At 36.6% G+C, this 18,185-nt stretch overlaps 1 protein-coding gene and 1 pseudogene across 2 annotated transcripts in view; one reads left to right on the top strand and one right to left on the bottom strand.

Annotated features, from left to right (window-relative positions):
- Window positions 1–1,411: 1,411 nt before the first annotated feature.
- The window catches only part of PDE3B (phosphodiesterase 3B), a gene marked incomplete at both ends in the record, with an annotated part of 124,021 nt that continues 107,247 nt past the window's right edge, over window positions 1,412–18,185 (bottom strand). The window contains 6 exons of the mRNA XM_080690277.1: window positions 1,412–1,626; window positions 3,918–4,170; window positions 8,519–8,680; window positions 10,801–11,004; window positions 12,124–12,323; window positions 14,143–14,256. Coding sequence (XP_080546403.1) covers window positions 1,412–1,626; window positions 3,918–4,170; window positions 8,519–8,680; window positions 10,801–11,004; window positions 12,124–12,323; window positions 14,143–14,256 — 1,148 coding nt within the window. The remainder of the gene's footprint in view (window positions 1,627–3,917; window positions 4,171–8,518; window positions 8,681–10,800; window positions 11,005–12,123; window positions 12,324–14,142; window positions 14,257–18,185) is intronic.
- On the top strand, window positions 2,224–2,698 carry LOC308272428 (NADH dehydrogenase [ubiquinone] 1 beta subcomplex subunit 4-like; annotated as a pseudogene). The gene has a single exon. The product of its transcript is annotated as an NADH dehydrogenase [ubiquinone] 1 beta subcomplex subunit 4-like (transcript).

Raw genomic sequence — 18,185 nt, 5'->3', positions numbered from 1 at the left:
TTTATCTCTGAAATCAGTCTTAGAGTTGGGCTCTAGAATTATTTTTTTTCTCTCATTTTTACCAGGGGCTTTTCTACCTTCAGGCTATACTCCCAGACCTATATTTTATTTGGAAACAGGGTCTCACTAAGTTGCTGAGCGCCTCACTAAGTAGCTGAGGCTGGATTAGAACCTGTGTGATCCTCCTGTCTCAGCCTCCCAAGTGCGGGGATTACAAGCGTGCGCCACCACGCCCGGCTCTAGAATTATTGAGTAGTCATTTCTGTTGTGTAGTCTTGAGGCAGAAAGAAATTAACAGAAAGATGAATATCAGTTTTAAATCAACTAAACACATGACACCTAAGATAAGGATCTAAAAATAACCACATGTTCCAATTATTTATTCAATGTATGTATCCTTTAGAACATACCACATTTCTTTTTTTTCTATATCTGTGATGGGATTAGTTTCATTTAATTTTGCATTAAGGCAAAAGACAGATCTCTCCTTTTCCTTGGTTTTAATTAATTAGTCTCATATTCATCTAAGAACAGAGAATTATGCTTAGTTCATAAAAGGTTAACATCAATATAAGAACAACTTTTTTCTTCTGACAAATCTATGCTATGTTTATATTAACTGCTTAAAAATACTAATCCTGAGCAAGAGTAAAAATAAGAACAGTTTTGATTAAAGAATAAAATTCCTTCATGTTAAACAGCTTTAAAATTCAACCATGGAACATAAAGTCAGTCAGACCAAAATTCAGACTTCTGATGTCCACGGCAAACCTGAATACTCTGAGCAGAAATAAAACACACATAATAGATAATACATAACAGTAAAAAGCATCAGAAATTGATGCACCTGGATTTTGTTAAATATAACAAAGGTCATTCAGTCCTTCATGGATAAACCTAGCTGGGAGAACACTGAACAGTGTATTGCATTGAGCAGAAATCCCTCAGAAAGGCCACAATGGATTCCTTTTCATAGGCATAGACTTTCAAAACACTCAAAGACGCAAAAGACACATTTGGAAATATAAATCCTGATTTCATGAAAACAAAGTTCTGGCCACATTGGAAACTGAAGTTAAGTCACTTGAGGTTTTGTTATAGTCTCCCCTCCATGAAAAAAATAAGAGCTCACTAGCAGTGAAGCGGCACTATGGCAAAGTACACACCCGTGAAGGCTGTGGGTAGGGCTTTGCAACAGGGTTAATGAAGCCTCGCTCTAAGAATAATTTTCTAGTTCATATGATGAAAGTGCTTAGGAGTGGGAACTGCCAACACAGCAGGGATCCTCTCACAGTATTAAGGCCTGTCCACGTGGCAATGGTCATTTGAAAGTCAGCACAGTGAACAGTAGGTAATGATTTCAAGCCGTGGGTACTACTACCCTCTAGGCTTCTTCAGTACGACGTCTCTTTTATTCTAGCTGTCGCTCTTCCTCTTCATCTGCTTCTTCAATGACCTGAATCTCATCTGTTTGAGACAAGGAGGTATTCTCTACTTGAAGTTTATTCCCCTCAGCTTTACATTTTTCTTCTTCCTCAATTATTTCCTTCCATATTTTGTGGTTTTCAGTGAGATGTTGCATTAGCTGACAGAATATTCGTCGTCTGCCTTTCCTTCTTTGTGGTTCTGTGAATTTAAAACAAAAATATTCTAATCATGGCAATATGATTCAGTCATTCAACAAATGTTTAAGTGTCCACCATCTTCTAAGTACTTATGTAAAAGCACCAAGTTTATAATGCTGAATAGTAAGATAAAAATATCCCTTGTGTTATAGAATTCACAATGTAGAATGATCTAGACAAACAAGAATAAGTAAATATGAATCTGTTAGATGACTTTAAATGTTATGAATTAAAAATAAAAATGGAGGCAAGAAATAGAGAAAACTTGGTAGGTAGAGGTAGGAGAGTTAGAGTACTGAAATTTCAAATAAAAATAATAACAATTCAAAGTTAAAAATGAGCCGAGAGTGCTGGCAGGTGCTTGTAATCCCAGTACTTGAGAGGCTGAGAAAGAGGGATTGCCAGTTCATGGGCAGCCACAGGTACTTAGTGAAGTCCTTTGGGACTTAGTGAGACCCTGTTTCAAAATAAAGAATAAAAAATAGGGCTGAGGGTGTATCTTGGTGGCAGAATGCCCCAGGGTTCAATCCCCAGTACTACAAAAATTGAAAAAAGTTAAAAAGAACCTTTTAAGGCAGTTGTACGCTACAGCCCCAAAATGTCGTTCCCAAAGTATAAGCCCATGCCCCTGGCCACTCTGCCCACTATGTTTGACCCAGCAGAATACAATATATCTCTGGAAGACTAGAGGGCACAAGTCAAGAGGTTGGCCATAAGAGCCTGGCTTAAACAGGTGTACCTGCTTCAGTACAATGACCTGAGTTGCTGCAGTCTCATCAAAGATCCTGCCTTGATTCATTGGACCTATGCAAGAACAGCAAATATCTATCCAAATTTCCAACACACTTCCAAGAACTCAGTCTTGTGAGCTTTGGTTGGATTTGGGCCTCTCTTATTCCTATATTTTCAAAACCGGTAGAGATAGGAAGGAAAAGCTTATCCAGGACGGAAAACTGGACCAAACATTTATATATCCTATTAAGTCTGGCAATGATGACTATGTGTATTCTTGCTTAAATAAATCTTCTATTAATAAAAAAGAACCTTTTAAGGGATTTTATGTATTGACTTAAACACAGTTACCAACACATTCTGGAGAACATTATTCATTTTTAGAAACTAGCCAGTCTTCCCAAAGTAACATTCAGATGGTAATAGTTTAAGATTACTCTTTGCTATGCTAATCCTAAATACGAGTCACATGTTAAAAGGAGATGGGAGAACAATTCTTTATAGTTATCCTATCTGTGCTAATTTATAGCATTCTTAGTGGAATATCCCTAGCTAGGTATAATTTAATACTCTTTCAAAATAAAGGGCAAGGCTGGAGGTATAGCTCAATGATAGGGCACCTGCCTACAATGCATGAAGCACTGGTTTCAATTCCCAGAACCAGAGAAAAAGAAAAAGAAAATAAAGAACAAATAATTGATATTAGCCACAATTATAAAGGTGACAAAAGAAATTTTTAAATTTTCTATTTGTAATCATTGTCTTATAAAAAAATGTCATGAGCTGGGCATGGTGGCACACACTTGTAAATCTCAGCATTTGGGAGGCTGAGACAGGAGGATTGCAGTCCGAGGACAGCCTCAGCTACTACTTAGTGAGGCCCTTTGCAAGTTAGACCCTGTTTCAAAATAAAGAATAAAAAATAGGGCTGGAGGTGTAGCTCCAGAGGTAGAATGCCCCTGGGTTCCATCCCCAGTACCACACACACACACACACACACACACACACACACACACACACACACAAAGTCACTACATTGATAACTTAGATTCTTAATATCACAAAACTTGGTTCTCCCTTTAGAGCCAAGGAATGTGTTTTCCTTTTTCCCCACTGTTTTGGTCCATTTAATGTATATTAGCAGGCTGCTCTGGAGGCATGCTCTTTGAAGCCTGGTGGGGTGGGGGACAGGGTATCCAATGTGAAGAGGGGTAAATGCAGGACTAGCTTCTAGGAGCCACCTACCTCACAGATGCTCAGATACGGTGACAGCTCGGTCCTGCATGCACAGATAGAGCATGCTGAAGAGCATGGCTGGAGGACAACACCTCAAGAGATGCTGCTCTCATTAAATCAGAATTCTTACTGTGTAACCATATTAACACAGTACCCAGCACACAGCAATTACACAAAACAGGGCTACTAAATACCAACACTTAGGTAGTAGTTACCCAAGATATGACTGCTGGCTCTGTATCTAAGAAACAAAGAACTAAAGTCATATTAAATGGACACTAAGAGTTCATAACATTAAATAAGTTAGTTTCCCTGTATTCTTACTAGGATTTAGACTGTCTTCCATTTCTTCTTCATCTGTATCTAGTTCTTCACCATCTTCATCATCACCACTTTCAGTATCGTCATCCTCTTCTTCCTCTATCCACTGCCCAGGCAGCAAACCAGCAGCGTCATAGGAGTTACACAGGGGACCCACGATGTGAGTGATAAAGGATTCTTGGAGTTTTGCTAGTTGAGGAGAAGATCGATCCATGAAGGGGCTGATGGGTAGACCAAGATTTGCTTCTTCATCTCCCTTGGCATTTCAAAAAGAAAATACATTTTTAACTATTGAAAGATTAACCACTGAGTCTTTCTCTTAAAATCGTCTTGAGGTTTTTAGAAATGTAGCATACACCAAAATATTTTTTACAAATAAGCATTAATGAATCTAATTATTCTATGATTTCAACTGTAAGAATTTCTCTCCATATAAAATATCCTAAACAAAACTTTTTTCTTATATTCTCTCCATGTTAGTCAGCATGACTGATATTCAGCTAACAAGAAAAACATACATCTTTTAAAATAATTATCAGTGATTTTACTAACACCTGCAAAATTCTGGAAAGTAAAATCTAGATTCTTTTTCTCCTAAAAAGAAAAGCACAATGGACACATTCTTGTTTTAGTTGTACCTCAAATGTACACAGCTGAATCTTGCAAGCTTTTCAATACTCCCCTCCCTTTTTAATAGCAGAACCCTCTAATGAATTTTCATCAGAAAACCCAAAAACAAAAAAGTAGAGCTACAATGGCTGAAACAAGAATTTGGGCCCAGAGTCCCAAATGCCTGGCATCTAATACCCTCCCACCGTAGCTTCCGGGGTTCTAGGAAACACAATTTGAGATTAGCCAGATACAGTTTCAAAACTTGTTTCTGCCACTTCCACCATGTGAGGCATTACTGGGCCAGCTCTATGCCCAATATCATCATGTATAAATGTTGAAGAATAATCTATCTCAGAGGGCTGCTATGACGATGAAAGACAATATTCTGTAAAGCACTCCCCAAGTGGTACTATTGATGTTTTGGTCTTAGGGTCTGAACTGTTTGGAAATGAATTATTCCTCACAATGCATACATTCTGCAGCAAACAGTGTGTACCTGTGATGAGCCAATATATAATCCTGAAGAAACACCCAAAAACCATCCCAGTGATTAACTGTTCTGTGCTTCCATGATTTTTTCTTCTATGAGGAAGAAAACTACCAATAAGTTAAAAAAAAAAAAAAGGTAGGGCTAATATACAACTCACTGGTAGAGTGCTGTGTATCACATGAAAACCCTGGGTTTGATCCCAGCACTACAAACCAAACCAAACAAAAAAGTTGGGCTTATGCACGAGACTCTGCAATTTCACAGCTATATCCCAGGAATTTGGCTTTTCTAAGCCCACAGAACTTAAATGGCTTTAAGAGCATAAAGATAGTATAATTTGGACAATAAATAGAAGTTGGGAAAAAATTAGAATTGTGTGTCTATATATGAAAGAAGTTGAAGCACATAATCAAAATAAGAAGGAAATATAATAGTTATAATAGGAGCTGGGCATGGTAGTCCATATCTGTAATACCAGTACTTGGGAGGCTGAGACAGGAGGATTGCAGATTTGAGGCAACCTCAGAAGTTTAGCAAGACTCTCAGAAACTTAGCAAAACCCTGTTTCAAAATTAAAAAAATACTAGAGGTGTATCCTGGAGGTGGAATGTCCCTGGGTTCCATACCCAATCAATCAATCAATCTCTATCTATCTATCTATCTATCTATGTATAATATATGTATATGTATGTATATGTATATATTATAAGCATATATATTATATCTATGTCACAATTATGATATATAACTAGGACTTTCATGTTTTAAGATATCAGATGGAATTTTTCTCCTTTAACAAGAATAAAAATGTTAAAGCATAGAAAGATGAAGTAAAACTGAGATAATATGTTGCTTCTAGTGATAGATCTAGAAATATAATAGTTAAGACTGTGAAGAACAAATATGTCAGGAACTATTCAAAACACTTGACATAGATTAATTTATCTAATCCTCATAGCAACCTTATGAGGTAGGTACAATTATTATGCATATTTTATCAGAATACTGAGGCACAGAGAAGCTAAGTAATTTATTCCAGGTCACAATGCCAATGAGGAAGACGAATCAAGATTCGACCTCAGGCATGGCTTCCAAGTTTGTTTAATAAGTGTTAATTCTAGCTGGGTATGGTGGAACACTCTTGTAATTCCAGTATTTGAAAGGCTGAGACAGGAGGATGTCAGGTTTGCAGCCAGCCTTGAAAACTTGAGAGGCCCTTTGCAACTATGCAACTTAGGAGACCCTGTTTCAAAACAAAAAATAAAAAAGGTGCCAGAAGTATATCTCAGAGATAGAATGCCCCTGGGTTCAATCCCCAGTAAAAATGTACATGCACGCATACACGAGTGCGCGCGCACACACACACACACACACACACACACACACACACATACGTACATACATACACAGAATTCTCTCTCTCTCTCTCTCCATATATATATATATATATATATATATATATATATTTGGTGGTACTGGGGTTCCTGGAAGCCCTTCTACTTCCAGGCTACACTCCCAGACCTATTTTATTTTTGGAAACAGGGTCTCTTAAGCCAGCGCAGCTGGCTTCGAACCTGCGTGATCCTCCTGTCTCCGCCTCCCAAGCAAGGGGATTACAAGTGTGCTCCACCACGCCCGGCTTTAAAAATAATTATATAAGCTGGATCTAAATGAACATTTCTAATGTCATTTCATGGAAAGAGTGGGTTTTCTAAAAATCTACATGTGCCATAACATTTTTATTCTGTATTTGTACAGATAATATAAATATGGAATTTTCCTTAGCATAAAATCCCTTTTTTCTTTTTTTATTCTTTTGTTCCTTCTTTTTTTTTATTGGTGCAATAGTCTTACATCATAATGTTATTCATAGTGATAGGGACTTGCATGCACACAGCACTTGGTGGGCTTCCCCCAGTTCCCTCCCCACTCCCCTTTCCCCATACAGGATATTGAGAATGACATCATTAGCAATCAGAGAAATGAAATCAAACCTACAATAAGATTCCATCTAACCCCAATCAGAATGGCAATTATCAAGAAGTCAAACAATAGTAAGTGCTGGTAAGGATATGGGAAAATAGGAACTATACTGTTAATGGGACTGCAATTTAGTGCAGCTGCTATGGAGATCAGTGTGGAGATTCATCAGAAAACTGGGAATGGATCCACCATATGATCCTGCTAAACCTCTTCTGAGTATCTTTCCATAGGGACTGAAATCAGAATATTACAATAATTCATGCATATCCATCTCTAGAGCAGTACAATTCAAAATAACAAAACTATTAAACCAACCTAGGTGTCCATCAGCAGATGAATGAATTACAACAGTGTGAGATATACACACAATGAAATTCTACTCATCAATAAAGAACAAAATTACAACATTTTCAGGAAAATGGATGGACCTGGAGAATAATATACTAAGTGAGGTTAGCCAGTCCCAGAAAGCAAAGGGTCATGTTTTCTCTCATATGTGGAACCTAAGGAGTAATTGAGATGTAAGAGGGATTTTTAGATGATGGAAGAGAAACTCCAGTGGACCAAGGGAGGTGGCCTTAGGGTAGAGGAAAGGGAGAATTAATGAAGGAAACACTTCCACTGACATTATATACACATGTGAAAATACCAATGCCAATCTCAGTATCTTATATGGGGAAGGCAGAGTAGGGGGGGACTCACCAAGTGCTGTATGTATGTTTGTCACTAGCACTATGAACTACATTATGATGTGAGATTATAACGCACTAATAAAAGTATATAAACAAGAAAAATAACATTTATATTTGTGAGAAACATAAAATATCTACTCTGTACATATTTCTAGCCCTTTAGTTTTTTATTCTGTGCCAGGACTTTTGCCCAGTTGATGTTACTATCAGAGGGTAGTTAGTCTTCCTACAGTAGAATTGAAAACAAGCCGGGCATGGTGGTGCATGCTTGTAATCCCAGCATTTGGGAGGCTGAGATAGGAGGATCATGATTTGTGGACAGCCTGAGCTACTTATTGAGGCCCTTTGCAACTCCATGAGACCCCATTTCAAAATAATGAGTTAAAAAAAAATAGGCTGGGGGTATAGCTCAGAGGTAGAATGCCCCTGGGTTCAATCCCCAGTACTGAAAGAAAAAAAAAATGGAAAATGGGTTGCTACTCTTTAAGTATATTCCTAGAAAAACCTGAAATCACTTAAAAAACACTTTGAAAATTAATTGTTCCTTGTTACAGATTTCAGGGTTGAAAGGCACCTTGGAATCATAGTCTTTTCTTACCTGTGGACTCAAGAGAGTACAACTCAACTCACTTTAGATAGGCAATAAGCTAATTTTTGTTGTTGCTGTTTTAAATCTTAGCAGAAAAATCGAATACTAAGAACTAGAGAAAATGCAATACTTTTCAGTAACTCTTTTCAAACATATAATGTTGCCACCCAAGTCCCCCAAAGTACTTTCTTCACATGAAAGCTTTTTAAAATTCCAATAATCTCATGCCTCAATTTACCTGCTCATAAAATTCATTGACAATGCCTTCTGTCCATTTCAAATGCAAGTCTCTCACTTTTGCTGGTCCATTTATATCTGCAAGTTTGATGCACACCTGGCAGACTAAGAGGCGATCACTTTCACTGCTCCATTCTATGCCATTGCTATTTACATCATTGGCCTATTTTAGAAAAACAGAACTATTTTAGGTACTGAGAGCACAGGAGTTTTCTAATACTTGGTTTTTTTGTTTTGTTTTGTTTTTACCAAATTACTTTAAAACTGTTTACTGTCCAAATGGCAGAAAGAAATTTCAGTAAATGCTTCTTTTAATTAGTAGATGCCATAATATGGACCTCCATAGGTTGACTTTCCCATTTAAGTGTTACTAGGGTTTTGTTTCAATAGAAGCATTGCTTTCTAAAAACATAACCAACCGTGGGTTTCAATATTTGTGATTACCCCAGAAAATTACAATATATATGTATGTATGGTATGTATAACAAACACATGTATGTATGTTATCAATAAATCATAAGACCTGTAACTATTTCTACCTCAAAAAATAACATTTAAGGAGCTAAGGAGAATTTAGTTGTGAAATGCAAAGTGATATTGTTAAAAGAAGACAAATCTGCAAAGCTAATACCTATGGTCTTAAATCCTGACTCTGAATCATTTATTAATTCAGTATGTAACACTTGAAAAATTATTAAACTTATTTGATTCTAACTTTCATCATCTAAAGATAAGAAAAACAATACCAACCTAGCTATATTGTCATGAGGATTCATAAATGAAAAATACCTCATTTATAAAAGTGCTAAATAAATATTAACATTTAAAAATGAAATTATTATTACTAGTAAGGCAAATTTAGCATGTTTTTCAAAACTCAAATTTCCTTTTGTAAAATATGAAGAGAATGGACCAAATCATGGCTTTGAACTTCAGTGTGATGGTGTTTTTGTTTTGTTTTGTTTTTGCACCAAACCCTTTAGTCACACACACACACACACAAAACTGACATAGAATGCCACAATAGAAATACCTTAAAAGAGCTCTTTTGATTGAAATCACTAATGACATTTTTCTAAGAAACTCTAGAAGTTTACAAGGAGCACAGACTATAAAAAGTATAGGGTTGGCCGGGCATGGTGGCACACGCTTGTAATCCCTGCGCTTAGGCGGAGACAGGAGGATTGCGCAGGTTCAAAGCCAGCCTCGCTGGCTTAAGAGACCCTGTTTCCAAATAAAAATATAAAATAGGTCTGGGAGTGTAGCCTGGAGAAGGGTTCCATCTCCAGTACCAGCAAAAAAAAAAAAAAAAAAAAAAAAAAAGTATTGGGTTGAATAATATTTCACCCATAAAAGGTGATTTAAACATTTCAAATGCATTTTATTATTAAATAAAAATAAAGGGAACTATACAGCTATGAAAAATTTAAAAGCACCTGATTCTCACTGACTTTTATTAGCATTTTATTAATATTATGATATCAAAACATATGGGGGCTGCTTTCCAAGGGTCCTAAAGGTACAGCTCCCTTGGTCATAGAAATCATCTAGGAAACAGAAGCTTCCTGCCAGAGAGAGGCATTCCTTCTCTCAGGAATCCAAAGTAGTGGTTCTTAACTTTTTCCCTCCTCAAAGTTCTGAGGAATGGAATGTACATCCATTAGTATCACTATCATACAAGGGTATGATTTTTGATCCTCAGCAAATGTGAGTTCTGAGAGATGAACTTCTGAGCTGTTCTTCCCTCACTCTTCTCTAGCACCGTGACTGCACACAGTGGGCAATTCTAATAAACAGCTGTTGATTGAGTGAATAATTCTCAAGTAGAAGAGATAGGTATATACTTTCCCTCTCTCTTGTTAGCCAGTCAAAGAATTACTAAGACAATGAGGGTATAATAGGAGTGGCAAGGTGGCTTAACTGGCTTCTCAGAAATCATCTTTGATTTCATATAATGTCTTAACTTGGCACCGTACATAACTGTCTCAAACCTTCCAATAAAATATTTTGACATAATTAGTTGGTTTATTACTATGTGAAAGAAAAGTCACAATAAAATAAGACTATGTGTGAAAAGAAAATATAGCAAGCAGTATTATTTTGGGAAATGTTACCATAATAGTAAAAGTGTTTTATTTTTAAAAACATAGGTATATTTATAGCAACTGTTTATTGTTATTGCATAATGAGCATTAATTGGAATTTAACATTATAAAACATCTTTTATCAGTAACACTGACAATTATTTTTTTAAAAAAGCAGGCACTAGTTTACATAACAAACCTTGGCATTGAATTCAGCAAGGAAATCAAAATGCTTTTTAAGATCTGTGGCAAGAATTGCTTCAATGACTAAAAACCGAAAGCGCTTGAATTCCACATGATCAAGATTAAGAAGGAAGTTGTACTCTGGGCGAGAAAGATACAGATTCCAAGCTGATGCAGCATGGTGGTTTTCCAGAACAGATCTGTCATTATACAAAACTGCCTAGAAAAGAAAAAAAAATGAGGCAGGAATCTAGAAGATATGAAAGTTTAGTAATTAGTAGAATTAAGAGCAGATTGGAAGGATACAATGAGTACTTACTATGTACTAGGCATTTTACCACATATTTTATTTATCTGTGAGTAGACTAATGTGCAAAGAGTTTAAGAGTTTTCTTTCCAGCATACACAGATAGAAGTGTAAGGTTGTCTCCAAATTTCATTTTGTTTATAGATACCATACTGCCTCCCCAACGATGGAAAGGTGAGCCAGGTGTAGTAGCACATGACTGTAATCCCAGGACTTGGGATAATGAGACAGGATTACAGGTTCAAGGACAACCTCAGCAACTTGGTGAGACTCTTAACAACCTGGTGAGAACCCATTTCAAAGACAAAAAATAAAAAGTCCCAGGGGTATAGCTTGGAGGTAGAATGTCCCTGAGTTCAATCCCCAGAAATGCCCATATGAGTGCGTGCACTCACACACCCATGCGCGTGCGCGCACACACACACACCCAGTACAGGTAATTAGAAAATACACAAATATGTGGAAATTAAATGGTTTACTTCTAAATAACCAAAGCATTAAAAATATGGGTTAGAGCTAAAAATTATTATAGAAAAATGTCAAAAAATTAAATATTAAGAATGAGTTACCTCAGCTTCCATCTCAAGAAGCAAGAAAAAAAGGAACACAAATTATATCCAAAGAAAGGAGAAAACTAATAAAGATAAGGAGAGAAATTAATGAAATAGCAGACAGAAAATCAACAAAGCTGAAAATTGCTTCTTTGAGAAGATTAGTACTATCCACAAGCTCCTAGCAAGATTGAGTGAGATAAGAGAATTGTCAATACCAGCAATAAGAGAGTACATCACTAAAGCGCCTACAAATAAGATAGTAAGGAATTGTTATTTCATAAACTATTTACAATTTTCTGTTTGAAGAAGGTGATTTATTTTTTCTAATTCTCTAGCACACATCATATAAAGGTCATGTGTTTTTATACAACATAGAGTATTAGAGTGAGATGCCATACAACTCAAATGAAGAATGGTTTATAAATGGCTATACAGTATGGTTGTAAAATTTCAAGCTTTCTGAAAAAGTATTTCCTACCTGAGGTGCATTTGTAGCCACTAGAAATGCATTTGTCCTTCCTGGGTGGTCGTAATCATGCATGGCAGCTGCTACATACAAAGCCATCAATTCTAATGCAGGAATGTTTGAAGACAGACAGCCATAGCTCTCATCTGGAATCGAGCAGCTCTTTGAAGAAATATAAGCCATTCTCCCAGAATTAGTTCTACTATCAGAACCTGAGGAACAATAAATAGCAAAATAAATCAGGACTAGCACATAACTTCCTTACAATTACACTAAGGAGGGGACTCCCCTACAACTAGTTTTTTGTTAACTTGTACACCATGGATGTAATATGCTCTTTTAAAACATATATACTAGAGGAGCAGTGTTAAAAATGACCTTGAAGTTGTGTGTTTCAGACTAACTTTAAAACTTTGGAATTTAGGCATTTATTATTTAAGAGCTAGGTATAATGGTTAGGGTATAAGAACAGGAAAAATAAATGACTGGGAATAATATTTGATAAAAGCCAGATAGAAATTCACTATATTAAAGATGAGTGTGATAGCACACACCTATAATCCTTGGTATTTTGGAGCCTGACACAGGAGAATCACAGGTTCACAGCCAGCCTCAGCAATTTATGAGGATCTCAGCAACTTAGTGAGACCCTGTTTCCAAATTAAAAATAAAAATGGGTGGTGGATAGAGCCTGGAGGTAGAAGGTCCCTGGGTTTTATTCCCAGTATTATATACACATAAAAAAAAAAGAACTGTATTACCAAATTAAACTTCTCAAGACAGATGCTATTTAAATCTCACCTATAAAGATTAGTAGCATTTACAACTCCTCCCCTTTTTTTTCTTCCTACAAGGTTCCTTGTAATATTATAGAATAAAAAACTATAAATAAAAAGACTGTCTTAGTCAGCATTACTATTTCATCCTCTTGTTAAAGACAGTGTCTTCACATTCTCCACACTATGATTATTGTTCTTACACCTTACCATTTGTTTTTTGATGAAATGTAAAAAGTTTTCCATGACAAAATTAATATATCTGGCAAGTAAACAAACAAACAGCAACAACAAAAAGACTAAAAAACATGATCTTCTGTGAAAGCACAGAGGTGCTAGAAGGAAAAAAGGCCTTCCAGAGTAAATGTAGTTGGGACAAACCAGTGAAAGAGAGCAAATCCATTAGACCCAACTACCAAAGTGTTAAACAGTAGCTGATTACTGACATTTCCATTAATTAGCACAATAATATTATTTCTCAGGTATTAGAAACTAAGATAATTATGTCCTGGTATGTTTATCATCTCCTATTTATAAGCTAAACTAAGAGAACTGAGAATGTTATAATTCATTATATTTACACTGAGGAATAGAATTCACTCTTTGGAAGCAAAACTTGAATGGTTACAGATGCTTTTTAATATACTTATTTATTTATTTATTCATTCATTTATTGGTGGCACTGGGGTTCCTGGAAACCCTTCTACCTCCGGGCTACACTCCCAGACCTATTTTTATATTTTTATTTGGAAACAGGGTCTCTTAAGCCAACAAGGCTGGCTTCGAACCTGCGTGATCCTCCTGTCTCCGCCTCCCAAGAGCAGGGATTACAAGCGTGCACCACCATGCCCGGCTAATATCATAATTTAAATATTTATGTGAGACATTTAAGCATGTTCCTTTTGTTTGGTAATGTTATATATCTTAAGTATACATCTAAAACAAAACTAATGAACTCTTTAAAATGCAAAGGAAAATTATAGTACTAGGGATAATGGCTACCTCCGTGTAAAAAGCAATAGGAATGGACAGGGAAGTTACATCCAGCAGCACTGGAGCTTAGTCTATCTCTGAAGATGGGTAGCAGGCTTAAAAATTTTCTATGTCATTATTATGTAGCATAAATTAGCAATTCTTTATGTGTAACCAAAAGTAACTTAATGAAAATGTTAACATATCAGAGGTAATGACATGAGACAGTTGATTTATTATTCTTAATCAAATAATTAAATGAAAGACTTGTAGAAGGAAATACCTGTTTCATTTTCTGTTTCATGATCATTGTGGATCTGCTGTAAGCCAGGAATTGGCCGTGTGGTCAGATACCAAACTGCATGTAGAACATCCGTGGCATGTATACGATTATGATCTAAAGTTACCAAAATATTTTATTAAAATGATCATTCTGTTTAATGTAAGACATTTAAAAAGTACAAGAATTTTTTAATTACATTACATTCTTATAAGTAAAATGTTAGAATAATTTCCCACAATTGTATTTTATCTTTTGTTTTTTTCAGTACTAGAGGTGGAATCCAGGGGCATTTTAATCTCTGAGTGATACTCACAACCCTATTTTTGTATTCTTTATTTTGAAAGAGTATCACTGAGTTGCAAAGGGCCTCACTATGTAGGAGCTAAGGTTGTCCTCCAACAGCAATCCTCCTGTCTCAGCCTCCCAAATGCTGGGATTACAAGTGTACGCTACCACGCCTGGCTCATTTTATTTATTTTTAAAGCATCTTGATGTGTTAATTCTTTTTGTGTGTGTGTGGTACTGGGGTTCCTGGGAACCCTTTTATTTCCGGGCTATACTCCCAGACCTATTTTATACTTTTATTTGGAAACAGGGTCTCTTAGGCCAGCTAGGCTGGCTTTGAACCTGTGCGATCCTCCTGTCTCCGCCTCCCAAGGGCAGGGATTACAAGCATGTGCCACCACACCCAGCTATGTGTTAATTCTTTTAAAAAACTTTTACATATACTATGAAAAAATATTAAGTGGGTCAAAGAAAAGGCAGGGTAAACAGGGATAACTGAAAGGTACTGAAACTTTCTTTCTTTACCCTTTTCTTTATTTATTTTTGCACATTGAGGATAGAACCCAGGGGCATTCTACCTCTGAGCTATATAAACCTCAGCCCAATATATTTTATTATTTTTAGTTTGAAATGGTCTATGTTACTGAAGGCCTTGCTGAGTTGCTGAGGCTGTCCTCAAACTTGTGATCCTGAATCAGCCTTCCAAGTGATTACAGGCATGTGTCACCATGCATGTCAGAATTTTTCCTTAGGGTTTCTACTCTGAAGCTTTAAAAAATACCATGTGCCTTCTAGACTGTAGGGACACAGTACACAAATGGTCTCTGTACACAGAACAATTACAAATTCTGGATACATATGTGTATGTATGTGTGTGGCACTGAGGATTGAACCCAGGGACATTCTACCTCTGAGCTACACCCCTAGCCATTTTTAGTTTTTAATTCTGAAACAGGGTCTTGCTAAATTGCTGAGGGACTGGCTAAATTACTAACCTTGTCTTGAACCTGCAATCATCCTGTCTAGGCCTTTCAAGTACTAGTATTTCAGGCATGTGCCACCATGCCCAGTTTATATATCTTTGTAAAAAATACTTTTATTGGTACACTGTAATTATAGAGTATGGTTCAAAATGATACAAAGATGAACACACATAGCACTCGGTATATTTTCCTCTGGATCCCACTGCAGTCCCCCTATCCCCGTACATGCTAGTAAGATTGGTAATGACACCGTCATGTACAGACAAAATATTATTTGAACTGTTTCCTTCATCAGTCTTTTCCTCTCCCCATCTCTCTTCCCCAACCCCATTCCACTATTCTAATGGTCTCTATCCTTATCTGAGTCCTTTTTGTTTCCATTTTTCTCTCTTGCCTCCACATGAGAGAAAATGTATGACCCTTGACATTATGAGATTGGCTGATCTCACTTGGCATAATATTCTTTAGTTCTACCCATTTTCTGCAAATGACACAAATTTGTTCTTCTTTGTGGTAGACTAAAATTCTACTGTGTGTATAGGTTGATTTTATAATTCAACTACTGTGAATGGTGCAGTTATAAACATGGATATGCATGTATCACAACAGCACTCTAATTTTAATTCTTTTGGAAAGATATTGAGGAGTGGTACAATGAGGTCCTACGGTGGTGTCATCCTATTCTTTTTGGGAACCTACATACTGATCTCATAGTGGTTGTAATAATTTACATTGCCACCAACAGTGCATAAGAGTTCCTATGTCTCCATATCCACACCAGCATTTATTATTGCTTATATTCTTAATGAATGCCATTCAAATTGGAGTTAGATGGAATCTCAGTATAGTTTTGATTTGCATTTCCCTGATTACTAATGATGTTGAATATTTTTTCATATGTTTATTGGTAATTTGTATTTCTTCTTTTTAAAAAGGTCTACTCAGTTTAATCCCCCCCCCCCAGCTATGTTTTTCAGTGGTACTGGGGATAATACCCAGGAGCATTGTACCTTCAAGCTACACCCCAGCCCTATTTTTTATTCTTTATTTTGAAACAAGGTCTCACTGAATTGCAAAGGGCCTCCCTAAGTAGCTGAGGCTGTCCTTGAACCATGATCTTCCAGTCTCTACCTCCAAAATGCTGGGATTACAAGCATGTGCCACCATGCCCGGCCTCCATTTTTTTGTGTGTATGTGTGGTACTGGGGTTCCTGGAAGCCCTTCTCCCTCCGGGCTACACTCCCAGACCTTTTGTTATTTATTTGGAAACAGGGTCTCTTAAACCAGCAAGGCTGACTACGAACCTGCACCATCCTCCTGTCTCCGCCTCCCAAGTGCGGGGGATTACAAGCGTGCACCACCAAGCCCGCTTTCGGCCTCCATTTTTTAATCAGGGCTTTTTCCACTATTAAGTTTTTTAAGTTCTTCATATATTCTAGATATAGAATATTTCTAATACTTCGCTATAGGAGAAGCAGTTGACAAATATTTTCTCCCATTCTGTAGGTTCTCTTCATACTTTTTATTTCCTTTGTTGTTTAGAAACTTCTTAATTTATTTTTATTTATTTATTTATTTATTTATTTATTTATTTATTTATTTTTTTTTTTTGCGGGTCTGGGGATGGAACCCAGGGGCACTTGACCTCTGAACTACACCCCCTGCCCTATTTTTTTTTATTCTTTATTTTGAAACTGGGTCTCACTGAGTTGCAGAGGGCCTCACTAAGTAGCTGAGGCTGTCTGCGAACCACGATCCTCCGGTCTCAGCCTCCCGAATGCTGGGATTACAAACTGGGATTACAAGCGTGTGCCACCACGCCCGGCTGAAACTTCTTAATTTGATGCCGTCCTATGTATAGATTCTCAGTTTTATTTTCTGAATCTTGGAGGTCTTACTGAGGAAGTATCTACTAGTGCCTATATGTTAGAGGGTTGGTTCTGTGTTTTCTTCTAGTAGTTGCAATGTGCCTGGTCTAATTTCTAGGCCTTTGATACATCTTGAGTTGACTCTTACGCAGGGTAACATAGGCATCTAATTTCATTCTTTTATGTATGGATACACACACTTTTGCAAAAAGAAAAAAGTGACAAATACATATTTCTCAGATTTGCTATAAGATTTGAATGCTGAATTATATGTGAAAACACCCAGAAAGGTGTCTGACTCATAGTATAGGATAGTAAAGCATTGGTTTACTGAAAACCACTACATGAAAAGGCAATGTGGCATAGTATTAAGGGCATAGGGTTTAGAAGTCAGATGGATCCAGAATTGAAAACCCAGCTTTGTGATCTAGTTTTTGTTTATTATTATTGGTGGGGGGGTAAAGAGCCTAGGGAACTCTACCAATGAGCTATTTTTATTTTGAATTAGCATTTCACTAAGTTTCCCATATTGGCATTGAACTTTTGATCCTCCTGTTTCAGCCACCCAATTACTAGTATTACAGGTGTGCACTACTATACCTGACTTTGTTACCTAGCTTTAAGATCCATCTTAGTTGTTACTTTTCACCTGTAATACCACCTTTCCAAAAAAGATTAAATGATATAGCCTATCTGAAATTAATGATTATATAGTCATAGTATTCAATAAAAACTCAATACTTCAATGTATATTTAATAAATGCCTACAGTATTAGCATTAGCCAATGATAGTATATGCCCTGGCTTTGGATAGGACATGCTGTCAAGGCCCTAGAGCCTTGTTATTAATATAACTTCTTATTGACCACATACAATGTCATGAATTTGACTATGTCCTTTTCATTAC

Source organism: Muscardinus avellanarius (genome assembly GCF_963383645.1).
Source record: "Muscardinus avellanarius genome assembly, chromosome: 1".
Taxonomy (NCBI): domain Eukaryota; kingdom Metazoa; phylum Chordata; class Mammalia; order Rodentia; family Gliridae; genus Muscardinus; species Muscardinus avellanarius.
The sequence above is the reverse complement of the archived record's forward strand: the minus strand, read 5'-3'. Positions and strand labels throughout refer to the sequence as shown.